Source organism: Erithacus rubecula (assembly GCF_903797595.1).
Source record: "Erithacus rubecula genome assembly, chromosome: 11".
In the NCBI taxonomy this organism is placed as follows: Eukaryota; Metazoa; Chordata; class Aves; order Passeriformes; family Muscicapidae; genus Erithacus; species Erithacus rubecula.
Window position 1 is genome coordinate 3,005,742 of NC_136663.1, and position 16,142 is coordinate 3,021,883.

General features: G+C 44.6%; 1 protein-coding gene across 2 annotated transcripts in view; it reads right to left on the reverse strand.

Moving 5' to 3' along the window:
• Positions 1-5,038: 5,038 nt before the first annotated feature.
• Positions 5,039-16,142, reverse strand: part of GOLIM4 (golgi integral membrane protein 4) — a 28,806-nt gene continuing 17,702 nt past the window's right edge. For both annotated transcript variants that reach the window (XM_079315329.1, XM_079315330.1), the window contains 9 exons: positions 14,157-14,321; positions 13,034-13,333; positions 11,608-11,834; positions 11,102-11,181; positions 10,405-10,517; positions 9,175-9,342; positions 8,689-8,757; positions 7,189-7,269; positions 5,039-6,884 (listed from right to left, as the gene is read on the reverse strand). In XM_079315329.1, the coding sequence (XP_079171455.1) occupies positions 6,723-6,884; positions 7,189-7,269; positions 8,689-8,757; positions 9,175-9,342; positions 10,405-10,517; positions 11,102-11,181; positions 11,608-11,834; positions 13,034-13,333; positions 14,157-14,321 (1,365 nt within the window). In that variant the 3' untranslated portion in view covers positions 5,039-6,722. The remainder of the gene's footprint in view (positions 6,885-7,188; positions 7,270-8,688; positions 8,758-9,174; positions 9,343-10,404; positions 10,518-11,101; positions 11,182-11,607; positions 11,835-13,033; positions 13,334-14,156; positions 14,322-16,142) is intronic.

Here is a 16,142-nt window from a genome sequence, read left to right on the forward strand (position 1 = left end):
TAAATCTGAGGGGTTTTTCCATGACCTCAGGGATTTATGTCACTTATTTGATTTTTATCTGCTGCTCCCATAGACCTTTATCTCCAGGTAAGTTATAAAGTGCTGGTTTGTGCAGATCCCCTGCTGCTTCTGTGCTTGACTCTGGAGCTGCTCTGGGCTCCCCAAGTGCCCATCAGAGCCAGTTCTGGGTGTGGAAATCCAAAAGGAGAGAATTTACTGGCACTTGCTGTGTTTGGGCAGTCCAGGCTGGGGAAGGCTCTGCAAAGCAAAGCTGCTCCATCCTGGATCTTAACCTCAGTCATCTACTCCACCAAAACCCACCAAAATCTGTGTCTGCTCCTCCCCTGATGAGCTTTTATCCCCACAGCTGCTGCCTGTGAGCAATTTCCCTGCCATGAACCCACCTAGCAGACACTGCAGCCTCCTGCTCTGCTTAGCCCTGGAGCAGGACTAAATGTCAGGGCATGTGGGAACCCCTCTCCTGTTTCCTCCTGCAGCTTTGTCACAGGTTTTTGTGTCATTTATCAGGCAGGAATACCTTTTTTCTCTGTTCTTCCTTAAGATGCAGCTATAACATTGTCAGGGAATAACTTGTGTGCCTGGAGCAGAAGGGGCTTGGAGAGCAGAACACACAAAACCAAACCCAACATTGTAAAGGAATTCTGGCACAGCCCAGTCACTCCAGCAGTACTCAGATTTCAGGGGGATGAGCCTGGAGAGGATTTCTGCCACCTGAATGAAACCTGTTGGGGATATCCCTCAGCAGCAGGTCCAGGGCATGGAGGCAGCTCCCAAAATCCAGCTCCTTGCAGAGGCACAGCTGCCAGGGCTGACAGGTTGTTAGAGATTCATGTTCACTTATGAGCCATGAAATAAAGCTCATCTCCCCTGCAATTTACTGCTATGCAGTGCCATTGATTTTTATGGGAGCTGCCTGGTGTTTCATAGCAGAGTGTAATTCTGCTCCTTCTTTTTCTTGGACATTTCCAATTTGCCCATCGTTCACTTAATGGCTCAGTCAAGAGCCCACTGAGCTTTTTATAGTATTTAAATGGGAGACATTAGCATAGCATGGATGCTTTAATACACCTATATATGAATCTTTAATACATTCTTATTGATCAAGTCCTTCTATGATAACAGAGGACTGTTCTTCCCCTTTACACAGGCAAAAAACTCAGGCACAGAAGGGAAAATTATTGCAAATGTCACGTGCAGGATTTAGCAACAGAGGACTCAAACCCACTTATCCTAAATTGCAGAATCACAGAATGGTTTGGGTTGGAAGGGAGCTTAAAAATCATCCAGTTCCAACACATTCCACTATCCCAGGTCGTTCCAAACCTTTCCAGCCTGACCTTGGGCTCTGCCAGGGATCCTCCCCACCCTCACAGGGAAACTGGAATTGGAAATTCCTTCCCAATATCCCCTCAAACCCTGCCCTCTGTCACCTTAAAGCCATTCCCATGGTCCTGTCACTCCAGCCCCTCCTAAACAGTCCCTGTCCATCTTTTTTGAGTCCTGGAAGGTCACAGCTGGCTCACCCAAACTCTTTTCCAGGCTGAACACCCCAGTTCTCCCAGTTTCCACACATCAGCCATGCTCCATCCCTCTGAGCTGACTCCTGCATCCTTTGAGAAGGTTTTTGTTGCTGTCTCTGCCCCTCTGTTTCTGGTTTTGCCCAGCTCTGTCTGGGTTGGTGAGGTTTAACCCTGCTCTGCCATGAGCCCTGACTTACAATTAAATGAGAATTGTTGCAAAGGAGCTAAAACAGGTCCTAGGGTTTAAAAAGCCTTAAAGGAAATAATTAATTTACAAAGGTAAATTGTTGGTAAGACGATGTGAGCGTGTGGAAACAGCTCTTGGGGTCATTAAAAAACAAGAACAGATTTATTGACTGATCAGATGTCAATAATCTTCCCTTACAAGCGTGGACATTGTATCCTGTGAGGGAGCTGGAGCAGGCAGGGGAGGGATCTGCCATGGCTAATACAATATTAAACAGAATTCCTCTCTACTTAATCCTCTTATTAGGTATTGCATTTCCTGGGCTGGCAGAGGCTGAGCAGGCAGTGAGCTGCCCCTTCTGAGCACATTCAGATGGGTTGGGCACAAAGGGAGATCCAGCAACCCATTTGTGTTGGTGATGTGCAGGAGGGGACACCCAAATGGACCCAAAACTCGAAAGGAAAGGGGACAATTCCCTGGAGGTTTGCATTCCTCACCCCACACAGGGTGGGATTTAGCAAAATCCATCTGCTGAGAAGAGGAAAAGGTGAAGTGGGACAAACAAATTACAGATCAGTTATTCACCAACAGAATTGGCAGTTGTGAGATTGCCCTGTAAGGGGAAAAATATTGATTTTTATTTAATTTTTTGCCCTCTGTTGCTTAAAATACCAGCAACCCAAGCTAGAGCTCAATCTGTGATGCTGTACCTGGAATGGAAAACACCACATCTGCTGCACACCAAAGAGATTTAAGGCACCTTTCAAAAAGCCAGGGCTCTTTGAAATATTCATGAATCTTTAGCAGTTTTCTAAGATACAGAAGAATGTCAAATAATCTCCTCTCCTTTTTCCACACTGGAATATTCAATAGCTGGAGCTGTGAAACCTTTGCAACCAGCAAAGATGGAAATCCTTCTCTCCTCACTGAGAGCAATTCCTGGGATGTCCCCTCAGAATGGGGCAGCTCAGGTGTGGAGCTGAGCTCAATTTAATGGGGATGTCACCTGCAAAGCTTCAATAAAGCAGTTTTTGGTGACCAGGGGATGGCCTGAGGTGTCAGTGCCATTCATGGGGATCCACTGGAAAGCCAGAACAGCTGCTGAAGGCAGGAAATAAAACAGGAGGAATAAAGCAGGGAGAGAGAGGCTGGAACTGGGCTTTGTGCTGCTCTCAGGCAGTGCCAGAGCAGAGTTTCCTTGAGGCAATGTGCCAGGCAGCCTTGGGTGGGGAATGCAGCAGGCACTGGGATAAATCACAAATTGCAGATGCAGGGATGTTTGCTGTGAGGACAAGCCCTGAGGGGATGTCTGGCAGAGTGGAACCAGCATGCAGAATAACCTGGAGAGCTGTTAATGACAGCACAGCCCAAACCCATGTGAAGTGAAGCAGGATAAAAGTTACAGCTGCTCTCTCCTCATCCTTGCACTGAGCCCCCTTGATTTGCCCCCAAATAACCCACAGGAACTCAGGATTTTGGGCTTTGGTTGTGTTCCTGAGGCCCTACACAAAAACACCAGTGAGAAACTCCATTCTGAACTGCTTCCCAATTTTGAAACTGCTGAAAACTTTTCCAGTTTTTCTAATTTTAAACTTTTCTCAATGTCTCTTCAGGAACAACATGGATTGAGGCTTTGCAGATCTGTCACTGTGAATTATAACACTTCCACTTTCTTCAAATCACAGCATTATTTTCAACAAATTTATTTTAAAACTCATCAAAATATTGATTTTGAGGTTGGAGGCATCTCAACATTTTTCATTATTGCACCACATCTCTTCATTTTACAACCAAATCGATCCATTAGCACGGCCATCTGGCATGCCATGGAACAGGCAGGGAAAGCATTTCCAATTTCCCTTTGTTTCCTAGAGCTTTTTGGCAGCCCAGGGAGTGCAGTTGGCTCTTCTGTGCCATGTAATAATGCTCATGTTCCTCAGGGAAACAGGTCAGTGACATACAGATATTTATAAAGGGTTGTTTTGAGTTGCAGGAGAGCCTGGAAACTCAGAACTGAGCTCATCTACAAGAGCCTTTTGCCCAAGGCTCAGGTAAACACAATTCTGCACAAATTGCTTCATGTAATAGATATTTCTGTATAGCTGTATGTTCATAGATTTAGAATTCCAGGATGGTTTGGGCTGGAAGAGACCCTAAAGCTCCTCCAGTCCCACCCCCTGCCATGTGCAGGGACCTTCCACTATTCCAGGGTGCTCAAGGTTTTATCCAACCTGGCCTTGGACACTGCCAGGAATGGGGAGTCCAAAACCTCCCTGGGGCACTTGTTCCTATTTTCTAATTCTTCACAGCAAAGAATTTCTTTTAATAATTTGTGTTTTTATTCTCTTTAGTTGTGATGATAATGATGGTGACTCTGCATTTCAGCAGCAGGAAGGGAGCTGTGTTTGGGGGCTGCTGCTGTGTCAGATGTACCAAAGGCAACTCATCATTCCTTGACTGACCTTTCAGCCTGTGGTGGGCAATTTCTCTGTGATCCCAAGCTGGGGCTGAACCACAGAGGCTTTTCAAAGATGTCTCATGATCAAAAATCCATCACAATTTCAATTGATTGCTGCAAGGACTGATTAACTCAATGAGCAAACACTATTTCTGGTCAGAATTTTATGGTGGGTTTTGTTTTGGTGGGAGGCTGAGGGCTCCTGCCTCACTGGGTGTTCCCCTGGGTGTGTTCTCACCCAAACCACCAGGACTCTGCTCTCCTGAGCTGTACATGGATTTTCCTTCCATCAGCAGTTTTCCCTGTGCTCTCCCCCTGCTCCCTGAACTGTCTCCAGTGTTTTGGTGAGTCCCTGCCAGCTCTGCTCATGGGATGCCCATGGCTGCTCTGTGCTGCCAAATCCCAAAGTGATGGAACATTTCCCTTGGAATTCTGATTTCCCCTCTGTCAGTGCCAAACCAGAGCATCAGGCTGGGATCACACTGTGGGCTGGAAACTGAGCATTCCCCTCCTGCTCATCCTCTGCTCCAAGACCCAGCCCCACTCGTTTTTAGGGCACAGAAACTCATTAAATTCTTGATTCAGCCAAGCATTTGGCATTCTCTGAATTCCAGGGATCCTATGGAAACCAGGACCAGCACAGCTCCCCCATGGTTGCCCTGGGTCAGGAACTCTGACCCAGAGGTGGGAATATCACTAATAAAAATATTCTACTTCCCTGAAAATGCTGCCAGGGCTCCATCTCTTCCCCTGCCTGCCCCTGCTTCCTGTATTGAAATTAAATCCAAATACCTCATTAGGAAAACTGACACAAACCCTCATGCTTGTGAAAAATCAGTAACTACATTCCAGTTTATTGACTGCAGTCAAGTTTTATTATGCCTCAAATAATTAAATACTGCAACCATGACATTAAAAATACAGGCCAATTTACCAAAATAATTGTATTCTGAAGATTATGTACATATTATACATTTTACAGTCTCATGTAAACTTTTTTTTTATACATAAGGTAAATCTGTTTTATGGTAACTAGAAAACCCAAAATACTCACTGACAAAAATCTTCTTATGAAACATAAGCACTGGATCTGGGACAATTAGGAAAATTGCAATGAATGGAAACCAACTATAAAACATAATATAATCAAGTTAGTAGAAAAATGAATTAAATTACATTCATATAAAAAATTAAACTAAAAACATTGCTATGCATCATTATTAAAAAAAAAAAAAAAAAAAAAAGGAAAAAAACCCCCACTCCCTCTCCCTTTATATATTAACACAGCCTTTGATGGGGAGCTCCCCTGTGCCTCATTTCCAGCAATGGGGCATAGCCTGGGAAATCCAGATTCCCACTCTCCTTTAACATATATTAAATAACTAGTGTCTGTACCAATACAAATATTGTATAATTCATGCACTGGGATTATGTTCAGAGTAGCCCACACCAAGGCACAATTTTTGTGTCATTTCCCTCCCCCCCCTCAGGTTTCAGCATGCAGTGCTGGAGATGTTTGCTGGGCTAAACCACTTCTGTGGGCTTTGGCTTGAGCCTGAGTCTCACCCTGGGGCTCACAGAAATCCTTCCAGCAGATTCTTGTAAATAAATAAGGAAAAGAAGGTAAAGGCCTTAAGTTCAACATCTTGCACCAACTGTGTCAGCTCAGCTACCACAACCTCCAGAAAACATGGCACTGAGGCAACATCACTCTGCTTCTGGTCAAATATTTTATACATCAACTAGGACAAGGAAATTGCTGCTGCTGCTGCTGTAAATCTTCATCCCTGTGACAGCTGTAGTGTTTTGATTTGGCATAATGGAGCTGCAAGTCTAAATTGGTTTTTAGCTCCCAGCTCCTCTCAGCACAGCCCCATTTGCATGAGCAGCCAGGTACTGAATGTAATTGAAGTACCTGGGAATGCTCATTAAAATAAATGTATAATTGAACCGTATCTAAACAGCTGCCAAAATTAACAGCTGGTAACTTGGCTGCATGCTGAAGGCTTGGAAAATTTGCATATTTTATAACTGTTCTGCACCTAGAAAAGGCCTAGTCCTGCAAAAGGTTTGGCCCATGCCTGACTTTGAGGTTACATGGAATAAGCAGCCCTTGGTCAGAATAAATCCATGGAAGACAACGAGCTGGAGTGACTGAAGTCACCTGGATTTAGGCACTAGGAATGCTCCTTCAGTGCTGAGTGCACCTGACATGACACCAAACATTCTGTCAGGCCTGGACAAGGTGAAAGTGTATCCAAAATGGCCTCTATAAACCATGCCCAGAGTTAGAAAATATTCAGCCTAGAGGATGTCTGGTTATGTACAGCCTGGATAGAAAAGAAATCCTAAACTAGAGTATCAAAATATTGTATTCATATAAACACAGGACTGCACCTAATAGAAAAGTAAAAAGTGGAAAACACAAGCTTTTTTTTTTTTTTTTCTGGAAATTAAATACCTTAAAAAAAGTTGTTTGAAAAAAAAAAACACAACAGAAATTTGTGTAATGGAAAAAGGAAAATGAAGGGAGGAACTACATCTCCCCTCGTCTGCGAGTTTTTGCTGCAACAGCTCTGCCTTCCTCCTCCTCCTCCTCCTCTTCTTCCTCATAATTTTCTTCATGTATTTCTTTCTGGTTGTTGTCTTCTTGCATTTCTTGCTCTTGGTCTGTCCCTCTGTTATTCTTTTCATCTGCCTGATTGGGGAAAACAAAACAAACTTACAACAGATTCAGTGCCAGTTTCCTTACAGCTCATTTTAGGGCAATGAAATGATTTTCAGCTGGAGTTGTGGGCAGAAACAAACAGAAAAAATTTTCCAAAGCCTCTAGGGAGCAGGAATTGACACAGAGATGGAAGGGTGAGCTAAAGGGACAGCATGAAGTGTTAAGCTCTGTGATCCAAAGCAAGCTAGAACAGTTATTATGTCACACCCCTGTGCCATGATGTTGTGACCAGGTTTGATGCTGTCCCTGAGCCCTGGCCCTGCACAGGACTCACATTTTCCTCATTTTCCCCATAGGGCTCCTCAGCATTGTGCTCCAGATCTCTCTTCTTCTCTTCAGTCAGATCCTCCTGCACCTGCAAAGCACAAGAGATGCTCTGTATGGCTTAACTGCCTTTCAAGGAGTGGCCTGTGGCACAGCTGGGCACAATTTCACAGTGGTATTTTTACAGAATGAAGATTCTAAAGAAGGGAGAAGAGAGCAGGGAGAGGTTAAAGGAGGATAAAAAGAACCATAACCACCCAACAATCAGGAAACTCCCTTCCTCTGAGAGCATCTAACTTTTAAAGACAATTCTCACAGACAATCTCTTCCAATGCTCTCCTTGGAGAGAGCAAGTCATGCTGAATCTGTGTCCCTGATGTTCAGCATTTGGATCTCTCATTCCTTTCTGTTCTGTCAGCACTCTTCCTCAATTCCACAGCCCAATTACCATGTTAGGTGCAAATTTGAAAGAGGGTATTTCAAGTAATTTTTTTTCCTTTTGGGAAGTGCTGCTGTGCTTGTCTGCTCCAAACAGTGTCCTGAGCTGGGTCAGAGGCATCCATCACCCCAGGATCACTTTGGCAAAGAGCTGAACAGCCATGGATAATATCTGAGTCCATCTACTAAAGAAACTGATGCCACTGCAGCATCTCTTTTCTCTCTTAATTGCTCACTCAGTCCCTGCTCCCTCTTCCCTACTTCCAGGTCAGCACAGTGGGCACATCCTTTAGGAGATGAGTATAAATTGCTTCCTGTAAGCCAAGAGCAGCTGCCAAAGGCCAGCTCTGCCCAATTCCCAGTGGCCTGCTTGGATGTGAGCAGCAGCACTTTGCACTGGTGAATGCTAAGTGCAGCCCAGCTAATCCAAAGTGCTCCCCATGAGGGAGTGACAGCAGCCAATTTCAGGGCTTTTTTTGAAAGGGATTTTGTGGGAAGCAGAAATAGGAATTAATCAGGTACTGCTGAGGGCTGTGGGGTGGCTCAGGGTGGTGCCTGCACAATGAGCATGACATGAAGGAAAAAGTCCCTTCCCTCCCTCTCTCTCCTCCAGCTCCATGTGCTGTCAGCTCCCTGAGCAGCTCCATGAACTGCAGCTTGGATTGCTCAGGAGGAGCACAGATAAATCAAAGTCAGAGCTAAAGAGTAAGTAAGTGGCCAAGGAAGCAGTTTGCTCAGAACTGCAGTGTGTGATTAGAGATTAATGAGGTTTTCTGTGACCTTGAGGTTTCCAGGAAATTTTCCTTGTGTTGTGAAAGGCTTAATCTTTTCAATTATTGCACAATTAATGCTGTATGGCATGGAAGAGTAATGGATTGCAGCACAGGAGCATGAGTAACCCTGAGTGCATCCAGAAGGGGACAGCAGAGTCATGGCAAAGACTTGCCAGGTTTGCTAAAGTCAGACAAAGTGATTTGGGTTCATCCTGCATTTCTAGAAGACACCAAGGTTGGTGTTAATGCAGTTGTGCTCTGCTGCCTGAGCTTCACCTGCCTTGGCTCTGTGTTCTTACCTCCTCTTCTCCCTCTTCCTGGTATTGTTCATCCACATTATCCTCCTGCTGGTCAGGATTTCCTGCCATCTGCACAAAGATCACATAAAAATTCAGTTCTGTGAGCCTGCCTAATAACCAGAGGGCTGAAGATTAAAGCTTCTTGTTCTGGAACTAAAGCTCTCTGTAAAGCTAAAGTGACAATAATGGCAGGAGAAGTTTTAGTGCATTCATTAGCAGTAGTGAGAGCCCAGCTCTGTGATTTAAAATTGCCCTCAATTAAAAAATGGCAGGATGAATATAAGAAAAATCACTTTACAGAATAAAGCAAGACTTTCCATACTAAGCAGGAAGACAATGGAATATAATATTCACCCCGCTGAAGACCAATGCCATAAAAACTCAGACTCTCTCTGCCTGGAGGAGTTTACAGCTCCAACACAGCTGAAATGAGCAGCTTTAAGCTCCTGAAGGAGCCCTAGAGGTGCCTCTTTTGCCTTTACCCACCACCAAGTGCTCCTCCATTCCTGGATGTCCTTGTTTCTGACCCGTTTCCTTGTGCTTTTCATTTTCATCAGGCAGGTTTTCTTCTCTCTCTTGCTCAGCTTCCTCAAATTCATCTTCTCCCTGATTATTGGGGTCATCAGCAGGATTCACATCTTCCATGGCTGCCTTCTGTAATTCACAGGAGTGAGTGTTAAACACTTTCAGCTCATGGTGCAGCTGATTTCCCTTAAAAGAAGAGCAGCAGGGGCTGTCACAGCCAGCTCCATGCCCACTGGCACAGCTGGAATCTCTGCAGGATCAGGGCTCACTGAGGTACCTCAGCATGAGCAGAGACACAGGTGCAGGTGCCTGTCTGCAGAAACCACAGATCTGAGCACTTCTGTGCCAGAGGCTGCTGAACAACCTGTTTACTGACTGGCTGACAGTGCCTGATAAGAACATGTGAACCAAGATAAGAGTTTAATGCTCACAGCTCCACACACAGCTGATGGCATCATTCAGTATCAGCCTGCCCTGCTCTGTTGACCTTGGCTGTGTCTACAAGAAAACAAAACACTTTTCACCTCTGCCATGCAGAAAAGGAGCATTTTCTGCTTATCATTCAATAAAAGCAGTTTTATATCGTTAGAGACAACAAATTAAAGATCCATTAGAAATATGCACTGCACATCTTAATTTGCTGAATGGGAGGGGAGGAAGATGCATGACAGCAGCAAGTAAACTGAGTTTGGGGGAAGGCACAGGGTGATTCCCCTGCCCCAGATCTCTGTGCAGTTGATATCAGGGCTCAGTTCAGTGCTGATCTGATCCTCTTTCAGGACCTCACACCTCTGTACTGACTCCAGCTGGTTACAGTGGTTCTTAATTAATGACAGCATGAAAAATACCATCCCCTCTCATTCTGACTGGACACTGCTGGAATTTTTTGAAGCCAAATGTACCTGTTCAGGTCCCAGCTAAAACCAAATCCTTTATTCCACCAAAAGCACAGATCAAAGGAATGTGGAAATAAACACCTTGCTTCCAACAAGGAAGTTTTTTCCTTTTACTTCTTCCCAAATGAATAGGGACACCTTTAAATGAATTTTAAACTGTTATTTCAACTGTCAAGCCTGTCTTCCTAGCAGACCTCTGCTTCTCTCATTTCTGTAGGTGCAATTATGTCAGACTAGACCTGTGGGTTCTCACTTCAGTAACACTGCAACCCTCAGCATCTTAATTCATACTTACTGATTCATCAGCCTGCTGATTTTCTGCCTGATGTTCTGCTTCTTGCTGTTCATTTGCATTATTCTGATCATCATCTTCACCTTCATCCTGGTGCTGGTTGTCATGTTCATAAGCTGAAGAATTTTTGAGGTGATTATTGTTTTACAGCAGTTTTTAGTTATCTTTTTAAGAGTCTCCTACAGACAAGGTTCCACACGTACTTTTAGCAGTAGGCAGCTTTTACACAAACAGATAATGTTCACAGAATTGATTTACTCCAAATAGGAAATAGAAATGAAAAGATCAGGTTGGACTGGATGGGGCACTGAACAACCTGGGCTAGTGAAAGGTGTCTCAGTCCACAGCAGTGTGGAATGAGATGAGTGCCTTCCAACCCAAACAGTGCCACGATTCTGTAATTTAAAGAGATCAAACAAACCCCTAGGCAGAGCTAGGAACATAACCAAGATCCACAGAGCCTGGTAATAACAGCTCAATCAAAAGGACACTTCTCCTTTCAGGAATGTGGATATGATCTTTAGTAATTCCTCTATTTCACTCAGCCAGTTCAGCCATGGTTATTTGAGCTTCTGGTTTTAAATTGCGAGTTTATGTTTCACTTGAATCCAATCTGGATATGAAATGAATATTAAAGTCTGCCATGCAAGGCAGTACACAGGGAGCCTGTGAGATGGCAGGGACAGGAATTCTCTCTTACCTCCTTCCTCTTCCTGAACACCTTGCTCTTCCTCCCCTTGTACAATGTCCTGGTCCATGTTATCATAATGAGCCTGTTGGCTGAGAACATTGAAAGCCAAGCATCATTTCAGTTTCAAAAGTGTGTTTTCTGCTTTAATAAACAAACTCCCCACCTGCAGCTCTGCCTCTCTCAGCAGCTGCCAGAGCAGGCCCCAGTTTCATGCTCTATTATCTGACATTTTCTCACATCACCTTTCCTGGAAAACACTTGATAGAACAGAGACACTCTTGTGCTGCTACACTGACTTTGTGTGGTGCATCTCTGCAGGAGGAGTCTGCAGTCCTGAAGGATGTGGGGCAGGCAAAGAGTAAAGTCAGGACTCTGAATTTCAGGGAACAAACCCCCAGCTCTTCAAGGAATTTGCAACAGGACCCCCTGGAAATCTGCCCTCAGGGACAAGGGAGCAGAACAAAGCTGGCAACATAAAACCCACAGCAAGACAAACTCGTGAGGGAGAGTTGAACCTGAGGTGGTTTTTGTAGAGTTTCTCCCCTTGCTCTGCCTGTCTCTGCAGCTGGAGCTCTCTCTCCTGGAGCTGCTGCTGCCTCAGGAGCTGCTCTCTCAGCCTCTGCTGGTGCAGGGATTCCTGCTGCTGCTGGAGCTTTTTGGCCTCCTCTGCTCTCTGGGCTCCAAGGTGCTGCTGCTCCAGCTGCTGCTCATAAGCTGCTTTCTGTCTCTTTGTTGGCATTATCTGTCACAGAAATGTGTTAGTCACACATTAATCATCCTCTCAGTGATCAGAAACAAGCAAGGAGAAACCTGTCCAGAGGGAAAAAAGAGTTCCATGCTATTACAGCTAAGTTATTTTTAAGTTTTTGTGTCCCTGCTTGAAGTTAAAACATTTTTTGGAACACAGACTGGAATTGTTGGAGTGTTTGTGGAGTACACAGGGAAGAAAGGGGAGATTGTGGGCTAAGGAAAGCCATGCTTTTCCTATAAATAATAATGAAACCTCCAAACATATTACACAGTAAAAGCAGGTTTTGATGACTGATAAGAGAGCTAAAGTTTCCCTTGACTCAAGTGGTAATCTCAGGGGGAGCTGCTTTCAGCCTCCAGTGAGACACTGCACATCTTTTCATACTCAGCAATAACTGAGACTAACTCCAGTTTCACAGCTTAACCCATTGCTGCTGTTCTGACTCTCTGCACTCCTTCAGCTCTTCTGCAACAGCTCCTCATCACACCAGAGTGACACAATTAATCTGCTAGGCCAGAAAGTGTTTACAAATCCTAAAGTGAGACCAGTGAAATAACATTTTCCAGTGCAGATTCAATCTAGGATGTAAATCCAGGATTTGCTGGTTTTACTTAGAGCTGCACACTGATTTCCCCTGGCTATTTTAGTCCTGTTTAGTCATTCCCTGTCAAACAACAGTGAGCACTGAGCTGGCAGTGTGTTTGCAGAAGGCAGGTACCCCTGACAAGGAAACACTCTGCAATTTGCTGAGATGCATCAAGTTACCAAAGCAGAGCAGTTCTGCATCCCAGCCTCCCTCTCACCTGCTGAGTTCTTCATCAGCTACCACAGGCCTCAGGTTTAAAGTGGGAGACAGGATTCAGTCTGCTGCTCTTTTTTTTTTTTTTTTTTTTTTCCTATCTGTTGCTTTTTATCAGCAGAATTAATGTTCATTAAGATCTGGCCAGCACTGCAGAACAAGTGTGCTCAAGATGAGCCTGAATCCTATTGCATCCAAGTGCTTTGAATCCCTAATTTTCTATAAATATGACAGCAATTTTATCTGAAAAACAGTGAGTGCTCTGAATCCCAAACTCCCTATAAAAACTTGATTTTGCCTAGAAATAGGTGACTACAATCCAAGGCCAGCAGTGATAAGAGAAGCCTCCATCCAAACAGCAGATTTAACCCATTAGAAAAGAGCTCCCTACCTCTGAGTGCAGCTGATCACCCAACATGTTGGTTTCTTCTTCCTTTTGTTCCTGCTTTTTCCATTCATGCTCTTCTGGGACTTGGTCCTGCTCCTCCTCCAGGTGCTCAGGCTGCCCTGCCTGCTCCATTTCTTCCTCTTCAAGCTCCTTTTTGTGCTCTTCCTCCATCTGCTCTGCCCGTTGCTCCTCATCCTCTCCAGCTTCTTGCTGCTCCTGGATGTTCAGCTCCTTGGCATGGAAAGGCTCAGCCCTGTCCTGCTCCTGGCTGTTTGTTTCTTGTCTCTCCTTTGGCTTCTCATTCTGCAAAACAGACCCAGGATTATGTGTGTACAACACATTTATGGGTTTCAGTTTCAAGAGAGCCAAGGACAGCTTTGGATCCTTTATGCCAGCCCAGAGCTGCTGTCAGGAGCCCCAAATGCCTGGTTTGGAATGAGCTCCTCCTGCCAAATGGGATCATTACCTGGTTTGTGGCTGCACAGCCACACAAGGTGTTGCACAGTTCCACCACTGAGTAAGTTAAGCCTCATTTTAGCTGAAGTGGAATAAAAACTCTTACAATTCTACAAAGCCAGCTTTGTGTTTTAGAGACACAGTTTAGTGCTGGCTTTGGCAGAACGGGGTTCACAGCTGGACTCAAAGATCTTAAAGTTCTTTTCCAACCTAAATGATTCCATGATTTTTATTTCTTGTTGGTTCTACTGGCCAAAAATTCTTATAAAATAAAATCACGACTGGTTTTTCTTAACTTCTAGATTACATGTTTTCTGTTTGAACCTTGGTGTGCCAATTTTAAATTCAATGACCATCTGCCACTGAAACTTTATAAAATAAAAATTTCTTCACAACTTCTAAAAGCTTTCTGTAACACTTGAGATAGCTAAAATTTTAGATGTCTTATTAAAAAAAATTAGATTTTGAGCAACTTCTTAAAACAGCTGCCACAAATACACTTAAAACTGAAGCAGTCATGAGAAAAGATCATAATGAATAGATTTTCTTACTACTCAACAATGAAACCATTCCTCACTGCTTTCCTGCAGAACTGACAAAGGTGCACACACTCCTAGGAGACACTGAGCATGTGGAATCAGAACCATTCCTGGTGTCTGAAGCCCTTTACCTGCTGCTGCTCAGCCCCAGCTCCTTGCTGCTCCAGGGGGTGGCTCTGGGGGGACGGGCCCCTCACCTCAGGCTGCTCATTCCCTCCTTCCACCCTCTCTGCATCCTGGAAACTTGGGATTTTCTTCAGTGTGTCCTTCAGCTGTTTGTATTCCTCCACCTGAGTCTAAAGCCAACATGTTAATTACAGTCTGTCCAAATTAATTTCTTAATCAAATGTAGTCACCTTGGAGTGAAATTGCTGGTGGGATACGTGGTAGAAAACTTGATTATTTCAGGGAGGGGAAGGGATGGGAGCATTTAAAATACATTTTTTTCCTCCAAACATTAGATGACACTGATCCATCAGGATCTTTTCAAAGAGCACATGCATAAAAAGTGTATTAAAAACATCTCTGTGGGACAAAGAAGAGGAGTTGTTTTATTCATGCCAAGCAGCAGAAGTGTCAGAAGGGGGTGATGCAGCTTTCCTGGCAGACTGAAGTGAGGGAAATTGAGAGCACCACAACTTCTCCTTTGCTGGTAGAAAGAAGTGCAGTTCTTTCAGAAACAGAAGTTTTAAAGTACATCTACATGAAATGAAAATGCCAAGTCCTCAACATTTAGACAGGTGTTAGACAAGACAACAGCCAACATATGGAACTGAGGCAAAGAAAGTCACAGTGGTGAAGAGCAAGGAGAAAAACAGAAGGGAAAGAAAGAAAAGAAGGAAAATGTAAATTTCCAAAGGCTTCCTGAAATGCAACATTAAAATGCTGGAATTTGATTTGCTGATTAACTTTGGACAGGATTAGGAAGCTTTAAAGAAAATCCAGCAGGGCTGGTATCCCAATCCCTGGCTCTGCAGCAGCAAGATTTCCAATTCAAGTGGATTTTTTGGGGTGGGCAGGATGGATAAAAGCTGACCAGCTGCATACACAACAGGTGCCACACCTGAGAGAGTGGGTGTGTTTAAGAACCTCCACAGCCTATGGACCTAAAGGGAAAGTAGAGTGAACAGTGATTACTCCTGTCAGTCTAGGGGGAGCTTCTGTTCCCTGATTAACTGCTGGACAGAAAAAAAAAGAAGTATTTCAGAGGAAAAAGGAGTATTTACTGAAGATAAAACTAATACTCTGGGGTTTTTTTGTCTTCACTTGGTGACCACACATAGAGGTGAGCACAACTGTGAGCTGCTGGAGAGATCCAGAGGAGGCCATGGAGAAGCTCCAAGGGCTGGAGCCCCTCTGCTCTGGAGCCAGGCTGGGACAGCTGGGGGTGCTCACCTGGAGAAGGCTCCAGGGAGAGCTCAGAGCCCCTTGCACTGCCCAAAGGGGCATCAGGAGAGCTGGAGAGGGGCTGGGGACAAGAGATGGAGGGACAGGACAAGGGGGAGCAGCCTTAACCTGATGGAGGGAAGGTTTAGATTTGATATTGAGAATAAATTCTTTACTATAAGGGTGGTGCCACAGGCTGCCCAGAGATGCTGTGACTCCCCATCCCTGGCAGTGTCCAAGGCCAGGCTGGACAGGGCTGGGAGCAACCTGGGATAGTGGAAGGTGTCCCTGCCCATGGCAGGGAGTGGGACTGGATGAGCTTTAAGGTCCCTTCCAACCCAAACCATCCCATGATATTTAAACAGTGCCCATCCAGATCAGAATTCAAGTACTTTGCTCTACTGCAGAGTCACTAAATTGAACATTCTGATTCAAGGCACAGCTTAAAGGTGCTGATACTGGCAGAAAACAGGGTTTATTAAAATATATAATTAATCTGCCTGGCTGGGAAAAAGCACAAAGACTAAAACACTTTAAAGATTCAGGTTAGTACAGCATTGATTGCTGGTGTTCAATGTCTAGAATACACCTGGAAATAGAGGGATCATTTATAGAGCTGGGAAAGAACCCCCTGGGGACCTTCTGCAGCTGGTTTGCAGGAGAAACTACACAAAATGTGAAATACCCTCTGTTCTCAAGGCATGTGCAAGACCCTTCTCTGGAGGGTCCCC